Source organism: Aristolochia californica, unplaced genomic scaffold (genome assembly GCF_029961685.1).
Source record: "Aristolochia californica isolate CCGP_79_NKW_82.1479 unplaced genomic scaffold, dmAriCali1.0.hap1 SCAF_8, whole genome shotgun sequence".
NCBI classification, from domain to species: Eukaryota; Viridiplantae; Streptophyta; class Magnoliopsida; order Piperales; family Aristolochiaceae; genus Aristolochia; species Aristolochia californica.
Genome location: NW_027182279.1, coordinates 133,187 through 147,203, shown reverse-complemented (window position 1 = coordinate 147,203; position 14,017 = coordinate 133,187). Strand labels below are relative to the sequence as shown.

At 39.9% G+C, this 14,017-nt stretch overlaps 2 protein-coding genes across 2 annotated transcripts; both read right to left on the bottom strand.

The window, feature by feature from the left end:
* Positions 1-469: 469 nt before the first annotated feature.
* Positions 470-8,854, bottom strand: LOC137938970 (alpha-galactosidase-like). Its single transcript, XM_068784109.1, has 15 exons — positions 8,219-8,854; positions 3,225-3,283; positions 2,913-2,969; positions 2,784-2,818; positions 2,536-2,639; positions 2,361-2,441; positions 2,206-2,265; positions 2,037-2,102; positions 1,803-1,886; positions 1,636-1,700; positions 1,431-1,513; positions 1,269-1,359; positions 1,090-1,139; positions 832-972; positions 470-744 (listed from the first exon to the last, which is right to left on the bottom strand). The coding sequence occupies exons 1-15, from the start codon at positions 8,374-8,376 to the stop codon at positions 655-657; spliced, it is 1,224 nt and encodes a 407-aa protein (XP_068640210.1). The 5' UTR covers positions 8,377-8,854; the 3' UTR covers positions 470-654.
* Positions 8,855-9,238: 384 nt separating this feature from the next.
* LOC137938969 (alpha-galactosidase 1-like) lies at positions 9,239-12,936 on the bottom strand. The gene is made up of 15 exons (XM_068784108.1): positions 12,758-12,936; positions 12,139-12,197; positions 11,974-12,030; positions 11,846-11,880; positions 11,609-11,712; positions 11,403-11,478; positions 11,161-11,219; positions 10,964-11,029; positions 10,788-10,871; positions 10,646-10,710; positions 10,329-10,411; positions 10,119-10,209; positions 9,972-10,021; positions 9,745-9,885; positions 9,239-9,639 (listed from the first exon to the last, which is right to left on the bottom strand). The coding sequence occupies exons 1-15, from the start codon at positions 12,916-12,918 to the stop codon at positions 9,547-9,549; spliced, it is 1,224 nt and encodes a 407-aa protein (XP_068640209.1). The 5' UTR covers positions 12,919-12,936; the 3' UTR covers positions 9,239-9,546.
* Between the last annotated feature and the right edge of the window lie 1,081 nt (positions 12,937-14,017).

The following is a 14,017-nucleotide window of genomic DNA, read 5'->3' as shown; positions in this document are numbered from 1 at the left end:
GCTTTACCCATCGATTTATGCCATAGGTTCTTCGTCTGATTCCTGAAGCAAACTGCATGAAAACGGGGCTGGTTAGGGTCTCGTATCGTCTTCCTGTTTTTTTTCACTGAAGAAAATGGGTCCCCTTCCAAATTTCCAATTGAATTAGTTAGTTCCTTTCTCAATAGAGCGAGCTGTTGATTTGAGACCGGGACAGAGACATTTTACTTTTTCGTTTTTTGATTCTCTCCTTTAAAAAAAAATAAAAGTTACTGATGGCTTGTCCGGTGTTGGAAGCATTTATAAGCTGCTTGCAGCAAGTTTCCCAATTTAAAAAATTTAGAATTACGTCAGGATTGATTGACTAACTCATAATAATTTTATGGGAAAATTTTTGAGAACTCACTTGTCAAATCTCAAAAGATATAGATTATTTTGTATTAACCCTTTAATTATTGAAACTAAAGAGGGCTCTCTCTGTGAAGATTACTTTTTCATCTCTACTGCTCTCTTTTCCCGTGCTCATCTCTGCAAATTATGTACTAATCTTTGATTATTGAATCACGAGTGCGCGACTACATTCTTTTATTTTCATTCTTCACCTACTTGGCCCGGATGCTATCTTATGCTCTGTTTTTTTCCTCTTCTTTCTCATTGTGCCTCTCTCTGGGCTAGCTAACGCTGTGGAAGGAGTACAAACATCTTGCACGCGTGGGAGTAGACAGTAGCCGTCACCCCTCCACCAACAAACTTCGTCGTTGAATGCTGTTCATAATTTCCTCGTCAAGCAAGTTCATAGCTTGTTTCAAGAAACAGACCAGTACTTAAAAGGGTCCCGGAGTCAGAGCTCACCTTCCATAGATCTCGAACATCGACCACTGCCGATGGATCAAGACCCACATCGGACCAGTTTGCTGTAATGGACACCTGCTTAGATCCTCTGTTCCACAGGACCACGGCAACCCTACCTTTGCTCAGAGGGCCTGCCCACACCTGCACAAATTGATGCCATGACCTTATATATATGCTTAGATTCTCCAAGCCCGCTTTGCTAGGATTATTGATAATCAAAGAAGAAAAAAACCCTTTAATAGTAATGGAAAGGATTACCTCCAAATCACCATCCTTTTTAATCTTCTTTCCTTGCACTCCCAATCCATCTGTTAAGTCAAAGAAAGGGAAAACTTCAGTTAATTATCACTTGACAATATTGTTCAGAGAGTACTTCTTGATCAAATAGAATGAAATGAAGAAAGCCATGTCATTTTCATCAATAACTAGACATGTACCTTGATTAACTGCAATGACCTCCTTGTTGCTCAGCAACTTGTAAGTGACATCGTCCATTGACCGAATATCACATCCAGTTAGCAGAGGTGCCTGTGAGCGATATATTCTCAGATTGATTAAATAATTTACTGGGGAAGCGAACACTCAGATTGCTGTACAACCTTTGCAAGCGCCCATATGCTGAAGTGTGAGCGGTATTCTTCCGTCGTCATGCCACCATTTCCTACTTCCAGCATGTCCGGATCTGGAAAAACGGAACATGACGAATTGAGGATGATATTTGTTAGCTGTTAGGGTTACTTATCTAACTACAAAAGCATTACAAATTAACATAGAAGCTCTGGCCGAGCTTCATTTCAGTTCAACCATTCCATCCGCCAGGTCCAGCGTATGATGCCCAGTGATCATTGGTATCGGCGAGTGATGTCATACTGTGCAGAAAAGAGTTCAGATCGATCAGTTTCTCAGCAAGATATACATCTGGATTTCGGCTGGCAGCATTAAACTTCCATGAATTGCTACTACGCATGTACCTCTCCCAAGAGTCACTGATATCACCTGTTGTCCGCCAACTATTACCTACGCCTGAAGCCCATGTTGCCGGGTCGTCCTGCCCCCTGTTGTCAATGCTAGTCTTTTAGCGTTAATACTCTTGAGAAGAAACCAGGATATTGTCTCTGTCCAGCTACATAATAAAGAGACTGGAGACTAGCGACCATGCATAACCAGCTGCTTATTAAGAAACTGGCCAGCATATAGCAACTTACCATTCACAAATAGAGAAAAATGTAGCTCTTCCAGAGTTGCGGAGAGCTTTGCTCATCTTCTTGTACCTATTTAAGAGACCAAGAAGGTGAGAGGAACTCAGTTGCAAGAAAAACCATGTTGGTTATTTTCATCTTTCTTGACTTCCACCAACACAATCAACTTGCCAACCTTTCTCTTGGGCTTGTGCCAGTGTTGTGGCAGTTGTCGTATTTCAAGTAGTCAACCCCCCTGAAAGAAAATCAAGTCGCAATTTTGTCTCAATGAGGAAAACATTGTATATTGCAGACAAAAATGGTGATTCTTTTATCATCAGGAAGATGAACTCTACCCAGGAGGCAAAAGTTCTTGCGTCCTGCTCCTCATATCCTAGCGAACCTGGCATTGTCTTGCTGCACGTTTGGGTCCTGTCATGGATTTAATTATATGATGTCAGACACAAATAGAGCTATCAGTGAAGTCTCTCCCATTCCCAACACAGTCAAGCTTTTTTTAACATACCCTGCATCCGAATAGATACCGAACTTGAGCCCTTTGCTGTGCATATAATCCGCAAGTGCTTTAATTCCTGAGGGAAATGTTGAAGCTTTTGGAACCAAATTCCCCTGGAAAAATCCCAAATACTCAACAGGAAATTCAACTCAAGGTCAATGTCATCACACGATTAATCCAAAAATACGCCTCTTAATACGTAGAATGCGATCGAACGGGATATTTCACATAAAGAAGACGAAACACATTTGATATACCTGAGAGTCCCTATTCAGCTCCCCCCAACAATCATCTTTTTCAGTGGAATAAGTAAAAACAAAGTTAATCTTGGCAATAACAGAAGTAACCATCAAACTTTCAGATGGAAGCCAGGAGTAGTGTCAGACCTAAATTTATGTACTGGTATCCGACTGCAGCAAGTCCCGTAGACACCATTGCATCCGCTGTCCAATCATGAAAGGCGGAAGAGGTTAGGACATATTTACATGACACAACTCCTTGCTTCATTAAGCTCTCTATTTCTCATCCGTCACCCGATCTCAGTAGTCATGGCAGTGTAAGTGTCAGCGTTTCATTTAGAAGGCGGTCATTCAGTTGAGTTGCAGAGACACAGCTGGGACTCTGATAATGTGACATGTCCGAAAGTGATACTGAAAAACAGTGCATGGGGTAGTAGAGGGATGAATTCTCAATCATACCAGTTTCTCTGATAAGCTTCTCGTCAATGTTGCAATGGAAGCGATTCCAGCTGTTCCATCTGAACAGAAAGACAAAACTCTCATTCAGTCATGGTAGAAAAGAAAAATTAATCTATCAATCAACATGGAGAACGAAAAGACGAAAATGAAACATGTAAAAAAATAATCACCCGTATGTTGAAACGCTTGCTTATGATCCTAGGGTTAAGTACTTAGCTTTCCGCTACCTACCAGGCCGGTCTTTTGGGTAGTATTGGCTAGGTACTTAACATTTGGTATCAGAGCAGGCACCACGTTGCGGGTTCGAATCCCGGAGGGGGCGACCTTGAAGCCAGATTAAAATTACTGGTAGACCCAAAAGGTGGGTCGGGCCAGTGTCGCTAGAGTGGGCCGCCGAGGATGCCGGCTCATAATGAGGGGAGTATTGTTATGATCCTGGGGTTAAATACTTGGCTTTCCGCTACCTACCAGGCTGGTCTTTTGGGTAGTATTGGCTAGGTGCTTAACCCCGTTATGAGCCGACGTCCTCGGCGGCCCACTCTAGCGACACTGGCCCGACCCACCTTTTGAGTCTACCAGTAATTTTAATGCGGCTTCTAGGTCACCCCCAGGTTGCCCCTTCTAGGTCGGCTCCTCTGGGATTCGAACCTGCAACATGGTGCCCGCTCTGATACCAAATGTTAAGCACCTAACCAATATTACCCAAAAGACCGACCTGGTAGGTAACGGAAAACCAAGTACTTAACCCCAGGATCATAACAGAAGCCTCAAGATTCATGGATATCACGACAAACCTTACTTTATTATTTGGATTCATGGACCATGGCCGACACATACATTATTTCTTTTGTCTGCATAAAAAACGTTCAAGACTGCTACTTTCTTTTCTCTTTTGGTCGGTTAGTGATCTCTTACACACTCAATTTTGTACGTCTCTTAGCGAAGAATGATTTTATCATTGGATCATCGAAAAACCAAAACTTCATCAAATGGTGAGCATGTATGTCATGCATTAATTCGTTCATGAGGTGATCATTTTCTTCAAGGCAAATTTACACAAGAGACCGATATATGATGAACTTTCTCGTACTAGAGCTCTCAGTGAAAATTAATAAGAAAATTAATGGCCTCTCTTTCTTCAGAGAGGAGTGAGTTGTTGAAAGAAAAGGTGGGCAAACAACTCAAAGAAAGAGAAATGAAGATGAAAAACAAAGGAGAGACAAAAGTTTAAAAGGAATTCTTTGATACAATTGCTTGCTTATTCAAAGCTTGAGTACATAGATATTTATACTACTCAAAGATATTTATCAATAGATGCATTTTATCAAACCAAAAGACATTAATCAATAGATGCATCTTATTGCATCAAAAGACTTTAATCAATGGATGCATTTTATCACACCAAAAGACATTAATCAATGGATGCATTTTATCACTCCAAAAGACATTAATCAATGGAAGCATCTTATTTTTGGTTTTGTTGAATAGCCTATAGTAAATTGGCAAAAACTTCTTCTAGAAAACTTCAATTCATTGGAACTTAGACAAGCATAGTTTTCCAATGACATATTATTTGTACCATTTAAATGAGAATAGCCCCTTCAACTGTTTCTTTGATTCCAATAAATTTTAATATCCAACACACCCACTTAAACTTGATATTTTTGCAACACCGATCAACATTTTCAACTTCTGAAAACTTTCATATTTGAGAGGTTTTGTGAATGTCAGCAGCTTTATCAAGTGACTTTACATCCATTTTCTTCCAATGATTTTGAGCTGCAAGAGAAATTAGCAATCGATTGTCTCTAAGCGAGCAACAAGAGCAAATACTTCCTCATAGTCAATGTCTTGCTTTTGTTTGTACCCAGTAGCAACTAACCTCGCTTTGTATCTCTCTACCTTCCCCTTGGAATTCTTCTTAGCTTTGAATACCCCTTTAACTCCAATAGCCCGATGACCACTTGGAAGAGAAACAAGTTCCCAAGTGTCATTCTTTTCAATAGCTTGAATTTCTTCATTCATGGCTTATGTCCACCTTTTCTCTTTTACAGCTTCTTCAAAACTTAAAGATTCATCATTAGAGAAAAGACAAAATAAGTTTTCAGTTTCTAACCTTTCAGACCTTTAAGTTTCATTGTAGATGTCAACAAGGTTCCGATATCTTTGAGGTCTTTCACTTGAGCAAGATGAAGGTAAAGACAATAACGATGATTTTTGAGATAATGTATTTTGTGAGGTTGGAGGAGTAATTTCACCTTGAGCTTGTTGCACTGCAGACTCTTCTACTTCAAAGTATGGAAGAAAATCATAGACTCCTTCCTCATTATCACTCTAATCCCATGAAGCAACTTCTTCAAGCTCAACATCTCTACTAACTAGAATTTTATTATTTCTAGGATTGAAGACCTTGTAGCCTTTTGAATTTTCGTCATAGCCAATGAACAAAAACTTCTTGCTTCTATCATCGAGCCTAGATCTCTCTTGTCTTGGAACATGAACATAGGCCATTAATCTAAAAACTCGCAAATGTGACACACATGACTTCCGTCTACTCCATAATTCTTGGGGCATTACAATCTTTAAGCTTTCTGTAGGTGATCGATTTGAGAGATAGATTGCACAAGCAACAACTTCTGCCCACAAAATTCTTTTGGTATCATCTTGCTCTTCAACATTGTTCTATTGTTGAGGATTGCTCTATTCTTCCTCTCTGCAACTCCATTTTGTTGTGACGATCTAGGAATTGTCAAAGGGTGACGAATTCCATGTCTTTCACAAAAATTCTTGAATTCATTGGAAGTGAATTCTCCCCCTTGATCGGTTTGTAGTGTTTTAATCTCATAACCATTTTCCTTCTCAGCTCGAACTTTAAACTTTTTGAATGCCTCAAAAACTTCACTCTTGCACTTCAAAAATTATATTCATGTTTTTCTAAAAAAATCATCGATAAAAAGGATAAAGCAAGAGTTTTTACCAAGAGATTGAAGCTTGATAGGACCGCACACATCATCATGGATTGGTTCAAGTGGAGTGATGGCACTTCTAGTGGATTGTCTCGGAAAACTTAGTAAGCACGCTTCACATACTTGTTAGGATGATTAACTTTTGGAATGCCCTTCACCATATTATTTTCTCCCAAGTTTCTAAGTCCTCCAAAGTTTAGATGACCAAATCTCATGTGCCAAATCCATGATGGATCTTTCACACAAATTTTTAAACACATTGCTCCAATGTTCTTCATATCAAGCATAAACATTCGATTGTTTGTCATTGTGACCTTATCGATAAGATTGGCCTCTCGATCTCTAAGCCAAATAAAGCTATATTCCATGGTGATTTTGTAGCCACTCTCCAAAAGTTGCCCAGTAGTCAAAATATTACTTTTCATCTTTGGAATGTAATAAACATTATGAAGAATTTTGTGGCCACCACCTTTCATTTGAAATAAGATTGTACCTTTGTCTTTAATCTCCACCTTTGTATCATCACCAAAACGTACATGGCCCATTATATTATTGTCAAGTTCCACAAATTTGCTTCTATCACGTATCATATGGTTGCTAGCGCCATTATCAAAGTACCATGTACTATTTTCTCCCACGGGCTCATCTTTTAGTGAAGGGAATAATGTACGCTTCCCATGAATAATGTCCGTATTTCCCACAAGAATAACATTCAATTTTGGATTTGTCAATTCTTACCTCATTATTTCTCCAATAGTTGCCTCCATTATTGCTTTTTCCTCTTCCTCTTTCACGACTTCTTTGAAAAGTCTGGTTTCTATTCTCAAAAATAGAATGTTGCTCATCATTACCTGTTCCTTGACCACGTCCACGTCCTTGACCTCTTCCACCTCTCGAAGTGCTTTCACTTTTAGATTTGAGAGATAATTTTGATTGCAAAGCTTGCTCAATTTACTCTTGTTTGCCTCGATTCATTCTCTCCTATTGGGCTTGTAATGACCCATTTAATTCATCAATAAACATGATCTCCAAGTCTTTAGACTCTTCAATGGCTAACACCACATGAATGAAATTTGTGTTGAGAAAGCATAGAATCTTCTCAACAACCCGAACATCTTCAATCTTTTCTCCTAGCTTTTTCATTTGATTCACCACCGCTACGACTCTTGTGAAGAACTCTGAGATATACTTGCTCTCCTTCATCAAAAGTGATTCAAACTCAACCCTTAGAGTTTGAAGATGTACCTTCTTAACTTTGTCAACTCCCGTGACAAATTTTTGAAGAGTATCCTCATTGGCAACCTTCATGAACATGTCATCATCTAACCCTTGATAAATGACAATAAGTGCACATTGATCCATCTTCCTCGTTTTCTCCAAAGCTTCCTTTTTCCTTGAGAATCAAGGATATCCTTCATTCGAATTGACCAACTCTCATAGTTGGTTTCGGATAATTGTAGATATTGGAAAGATTGAACTCATTCTCTCAATCTCGCTGTTGATACCACTTTGTTGGAAGCAAAGGTAAGCAAGCAACTCAAAGAAAGGAAGATGAAAAACAAAGGAGAGACAAAAGTTTAAAAGGAATTCTTTGTTTGCTTATTCAAAACTTGAGTACATGGGTATTTATACTACTCAAAAGATACTAATTAATAAATACATCTTATCACATCTTATCACATCAAAAGACACTAATCAATGTATGCATCCTATTTTCGGTTTTACTGAATAACATGTAGTAAAATGGCAATAACTTCTTCTAAAAAACTTCAATTCACGAATGACCTGATTCATTGGAACCTAGACAGGCATAGCTTTCCAATGACATATTATTTATACCATTTAAATGAGAATAGCCCCTTCAACTGTTTCTTTGATTTCAATCAAGTTTAATATCCAACATGAGCTAGGGTTAAGTGTGAGAGGTGACTGTAAACGTTTCACGAGACCATCCAATCTTACATGAAACGGATTGAAATAAATAAATAAATAAAAAGGAAGCAATCATAAAGGATCTGTATCAATTACCCCATTTGTGGCGATGCACCGAGACCATTACTGAGATTCCTCTTCCCCCCGAGCTTCCCAACACGTCCAGCTGTTGCAACAAGAGCAAAAGAGCAAAGCAGCACCATCGCCACAACTGTGGTTGTAGCTGCACAAGGCCCAGTAACAGTGCCAGCCATGAGTACCCTACTGCTTATGAAGCTACCAAAGAGACTATAAGGTCAGAAAGAACGAAGCAGGAGTGAATGCGAGCACAGCTTGGTTGGTTCTTATTGAGGATTTTCCCCCTCTTTTGCACAGGTTATCTGGACAACGGCGAAACCAATGTTTATACATTTCTTTACAGAGAGGATGACAAATTGTTTCCATTTTTTTGACGTTTCCCTCCTTGAATCTGCGATAGCTGACATAACTAGGAAAGAAACATTGAGACCAGCTAAGAAATTGGTCTTGACGGCAATCAGGAGGGAGAAGGGAGGGAAGGAGAGAGGAGAGCGTCCAGACGAAGGCTGGAGAGTGGAGACTTTTGCCTTCAGTCTGCACATGGCATGTGAGACCTTGGATGGAGTGAACCGGAAGAGGGAGAACCCACCGGCGACACATCTGCCGTCCTTTCTCCACCGTTGCTGGTCCCTTCTTTCCCCTCCCTTCCCTAGATGTCTGGTCAACGTTTCTCTGTACACGTAAATATTCTCACGTGGTGGTTGCGTTTTGACAAATTAAATCTCCAGAGCATGATGGACGACGATTCTGTGTATTGTCTCATTGTCACGTGTAGATGGCATTTTGATATTCAGAGAATGATTGAGGTTTCCTTAATTGTTGAACGACGGTCGAAACAAGAACCGATGGAGAGACTCATTTTTTCGCCCACTACAATGGAAACTTGAGCTCGAACTTGACAATCCTTTGAAAGTTACGAAGGACAGGACCGTTTTTGTAAAATGGAGTCGTTTAGTTTGAAGTCTCAATTTTTTTCCCTGATCGTTGACCATATGAATTTCTCTCTAAATTGAACTCATGAGCTGGTGGGTTCATACTGTTAGCAGAAGATGTACTGTTCCAAATTACACTTCCAGCATAGTGTCACAGCTGGTTCTCTTATTATCACTAGAAAATCAGCGGCTTCTCTTTCGTGTAAGCAAAAGATGAATACAGAGATGCCACTCCTCTGTTTCCTACAAAACTGCTAAATGACTATGAGAGGAGATGCTGCTACATTGACCAAATGATCAACAGTGGAGGAACTTTCTATTAACTCCCAACTACACCAGCTAACTAACATGACATTATAATTCTCAGGACAACAGTTCATGACGAGCTTCTCTTCCCTTTCCTGGCAGACGGACTCAGGCAATAGAGCTCAGAACATACATCCTGCTTGAGTGAGACTTCATTGAAGCAGTCAGATGCCCTTTGAATGTCTGTTCTAGTGTCTTGTGCTGTAAATAGAAAAAATGATTGAGCTATTAGTCACTGTACAAAATGGAAAAAAAGAAACTTCAAAGTGGGTGCAATGCAATTCTCAAGATAACAATTTAAATTACCCGCCAGAGATCTCTTGCTTTGACAACTGTGTTCTCAGGGAGACCGATATCATCCCAGTTGGCAGTAATCTCAGAATATCTAGGGCTACGATTGACTAAGAGCACAACTGTCCTATAATTTGAGAGTGGTCCAGCCCATATCTGTAGCAATGAAGCAGTTCAATGTAGCTAATTGTGGCCAGCAGACAGCTGAGCCTTATACAAGCTTAAATATAAAATAAATGTACCTCAAGATCTCCCTCCATGCGAACCTTCTTAGCTTGAACACCAAGAGGATCTATGCAAACAGTTGAAGAAACAATTCATTATATCACCATCTATTTTGACAAATAGATAGTTCTGTTTTTACTAGTCTAATAGGATGACATACGCACCTTGGTTCACTGCTACCACTTCCTTATTGCCAATAATTTTCATGGTTTCCTTGGTGGCATTCCGCACATCACATCCGATTAGGAGAGGTGCCTAAAGCATAAAAGACAGTATTTTTATGCAACTTTTTTGTTTTTTTTTTTGAGGAAAATGAGACAATAGAATTCAGTTTAGGGACCCCGTGAAGGAATCACCATTAGTATAACAACTACCTTAGAGATAGCCCATAAACTGAAGTGTGTTATGTATTCATCATTGGTCATACCTCCATTTCCTACCTCAAGCATGTCTGGATCTGATCCAATACAAAGTAGTGCAAACACATGCAAAAGTTTATGCAGAGCAATGAGGATGGAAAAGCATTTAAGCTCAGAACATTATATGAGTGAACCATATCCATAAGCAGAACCAGATAAACAACAGGAATATGAAATGTGAAAATTGCATTAGTAGGTCACTTGATATGATCACTAGGTGGGCTTTAAAAATTACTCAAATAACTTTATCCTGGACAAATGTAAAAACCAACCATTCCAGCCACCAGGCCGTGCAAGCTCAGCATACACTTCATTCATATCAGCTCTGGAGACCATGCTGTGGAAACAGAAGCATTAAATTAACTTGCCGCCTGTATTAAGTAATATTCCATTAATCAGGGATAAGGTAAATACCTCTCCCAAGTATCAGCAATGTCATTGGTAGTCCTCCAACTGTTTCCCACCTGGGCACCCCATAGAGCTGGATGCATATCTCCCCTGAGCAACAAAAAAATAAAAAGATAAACTAAACAGTAAAAAAAAAAAAGAGAGAGAGATAAGCAATAGTATAACAGCAATAAAAGAACTACCATTCACAGAGGGAGAAGAAGATTGATCGCCCTGTGTTCATCAGAGCATGGGTCATCACAGGGTAGCTGCAGAAAAAGGTGTCATCAAATGATAGGGAACTGAACCAAACAGGATAAGAATTTTTTTTCAAAACTGGGATAAGAAGATGTCTTTAAAGCCATGAAAACATTCCGAGAAAAAGGGAGGATCTAAGTACCGTACTGTGGGCTTAGAAGCATCATTGTTACAGTTATCATACTTTAAATAATCAATGCCCTGCAAGCCACAGACAGAAAATCCATAAGATTGTTTTATGACCTTGAATAGAATACATCTCAAACATTAATCTCCCACTGCAATCCTACAAATAATGTCATACTCTATGCTAAAGGGATTGACGATTCATTCAACTTCCAGACAGAAAGCTGAAAGAAACTGACTGGCTAGACAGTGACATACCCATGAAGCAAAGGTTTTAGCATCTTGTTCTTCATGGCCAAGTGAGCCAGGCATAGTCATACTACAAGTCCGATACCTGGAAATAACAAGCACCAGAAAAAGTATAAACCAGCTTAACGCTTTCTAGTGGATGGCTCAGAATGTAGATCAAATATGCAATTAGCTTAAATCATTGGAAAGCAGGCTATAGCTTCTACAATGCTTACCCAGCATCTGAGTAAATTCCCAACTTCAGCCCCTTGCTGTGAACATAATCTGCAAGTGCCTTCATCCCTGATGGAAAAGTTGACTTTCTAGCTACCAAATTGCCCTGACATTGATATTCAACTCACAATATCACTCTCTCATCCTTGCATATTTACATCAGAGACGTTCTTCTTTTTTCACAATTTAAGGAATCCGCAATTAGTAATTATGACAGCCTCTATGAGAACAGAACTTACGTGGTGATCACGTTCTGATTCAGCCCAGCAATGATCTGGAAAATGCAACACCAAATATCATGTACATACTACTTTTACAAAAACATAATTTCTATCTAAGACAAAGAGATGCTAGGTGGAGGCATTACCGATGTTAACGTAATGATATCCAATTTTTGCAAGCCCAGTTGATACTAAAGCATCGGCTGTTGTTGAGAACACCATAAAGATTATCAGAAAAACAGAAAATTGAGTGCCTCTTTTATTTTTGTTTCTAAGGAGGTTCTCAAAAGTTTAAGTGGACTTATACTGACCTGTTTCTCTAATCATCTTCTCGTCGATCTTACAACTGAAATGATTCCAACTGTTCCACCTGACGAGAAAACATAATTAGAAAATCGTATTATCAGGAATAGCCAAAACTAAGGCTAAAAGCAACTGGAGTCATTGCTCAAGCCACAAGGTTCATGGTCATTGGAGAATACTATCAGCCGTCGTGACTGGGTTGTTAGGTGTTGGAGGGAAGGTCCATGGCTACATGTATTATAAAACGAGTTTTAACTTAATACGGCTATGGATGGGGTGATCGATAATCGATGTTTAAACCAAACAGTAAAATGAGAGAAGAGAGCCGATTACAATAGACAGGGCACCACAGGGTCGATGAGGCTGACATTTTAAATATTTACCACCGTCACCTCCCTAATTTACAGAGTTTATATGCATCCGCTCATTCAGATGAGACCCTGATGTCAAGATCTGGAAGTGTTGTCGCTAAGGGGGGCAAGGCAAGGCAAATGAAGTACAAACCGGTTTTTTCAGAGTCGCAGCTTCTGTTTCGACCACATTCGCTCGAATTAAGAGAGGAAATGAGACAGGTAATGCACGCATGAAGGTAGAGAAAAAGAGAAGGCGAGCATATTTATTACTTACCCCATAGGAGGCGTCAATCCTAAGGTATTGGCGAGCAAACTTCTTCTATTAACTTGCTCATTTTCTTCTGCTTGTAAGAGTCTGGCTGCTGTGCTGCTGCAAATCAGTGTGAAGGTAAGAGCGAACAAGAGAGATGGGAAGAGGCGAGAAGCACTCTCCATGGCTTGGCCTTAGACTCCGTCACGCTAGATTAGTCTACTCCGAAGAAGCTTTGCTCTATTCAGTAGAACAAAAGCTGAATTTATAGGGACGATCGAGAGTGACTGAGCGTGCGGATTTGTCGCTCTCTGAAGCATGAAATCAATAACTAATCCTACCCAACCTCCACAGAATCTTTGGAAAGGTTATTCCAGGCGGAAAGTCAGCCAGCCGCCACCGACTTTTTTGGCTTTAAAAGGGTCGAAAAATCGGGCGCCTGCGATACTTTGACTGCCAAAACGGGGAAATCGCCAGGATTGCCAGAATCCGCCCTTATCCGCTTAAACAACTAATTACACGTCAGATAGTTGACTCGATCAGAGAGAGAATCAGAGTAAGTAATCCAGTCGATCGGGACGCAGGGGATTTCCTTCATCCCAAGGTCGAAACCGGTAAAATCCATGAAACAGAAAAAGGACAAATAAGCGGGGACGTTTAATTGGATGGGTTCTTGCGTTGGGTAATACCGATATAACGGGGAACTGGTTCTTCCCCATGAATTATAATAGTAGCATTATATACCTGATTACAACAGAGCGGAGAAGCCTTTACCCAATCGAGTCACCAAGTCCTTGGGAAGAGGTAACCCTTAATAAATTATCAGAATCCTTGGACATCCTCTCCACCATAGAAAGCGAACGACTGGAATAAAGAAAAAGCCCGCCCCACTATTTTACTATTGTTAAAGTTCTCAAACTCTTGTGTCTGTCATCTATTGCGGTCTCGCCTTGCCCTCTGTTTTCTGCTTTCTCTCTCGTATAAACAATACTTCCCTTCCAAAAGTGATGGCACACCTCAGGCGTGTTTCTGGTTTCTTCGCATCCAGTGTCTAACACAAACGAGCAAATGAATGGTGACAGAAGCTCTAATATGGAAATCTGACAGACAATCAATGCATCACGAAGCTACACTTTCCTCCTGAAAACAAAAGAAGATGATCTCTCTTAACCCTCCAAACTCGAAATCAAATTCTAACTACCTCTCTTTCACTCTGGTTTTTAACAATTTTTTGCATTCTTTGTGCTTCTCTGTTAGACTTTCGTAGTAGCACTCTCATAACCA

What these genes read in the sequence shown, in the direction of transcription:
- LOC137938970 (XM_068784109.1), bottom strand. Translation starts at nt 8,376, where the DNA reads ATGGCTGGCACTGTTACTGGGCCTTGTGCAGCTACAACCACAGTTGTG. An exon ending in ATACCAGTACATAAATTTAG is followed by an intron (nt 2,819 to 2,912) that starts GTCTGACACTAC and finishes CCACTGAAAAAG; the next exon opens with ATGATTGTTGGGGGGAGCTG. An exon ending in ATCAGTGACTCTTGGGAGAG is followed by an intron (nt 1,701 to 1,802) that starts GTACATGCGTAG and finishes TTTTCTGCACAG; the next exon opens with TATGACATCACTCGCCGATA.
- LOC137938969 (XM_068784108.1), bottom strand. Translation starts at nt 12,918, where the DNA reads ATGGAGAGTGCTTCTCGCCTCTTCCCATCTCTCTTGTTCGCTCTTACC. An exon ending in ATATCATTACGTTAACATCG is followed by an intron (nt 11,881 to 11,973) that starts GTAATGCCTCCA and finishes TGCATTTTCCAG; the next exon opens with ATCATTGCTGGGCTGAATCA. An exon ending in GCTTCTAAGCCCACAGTACG is followed by an intron (nt 11,030 to 11,160) that starts GTACTTAGATCC and finishes CTTTTTCTGCAG; the next exon opens with CTACCCTGTGATGACCCATG.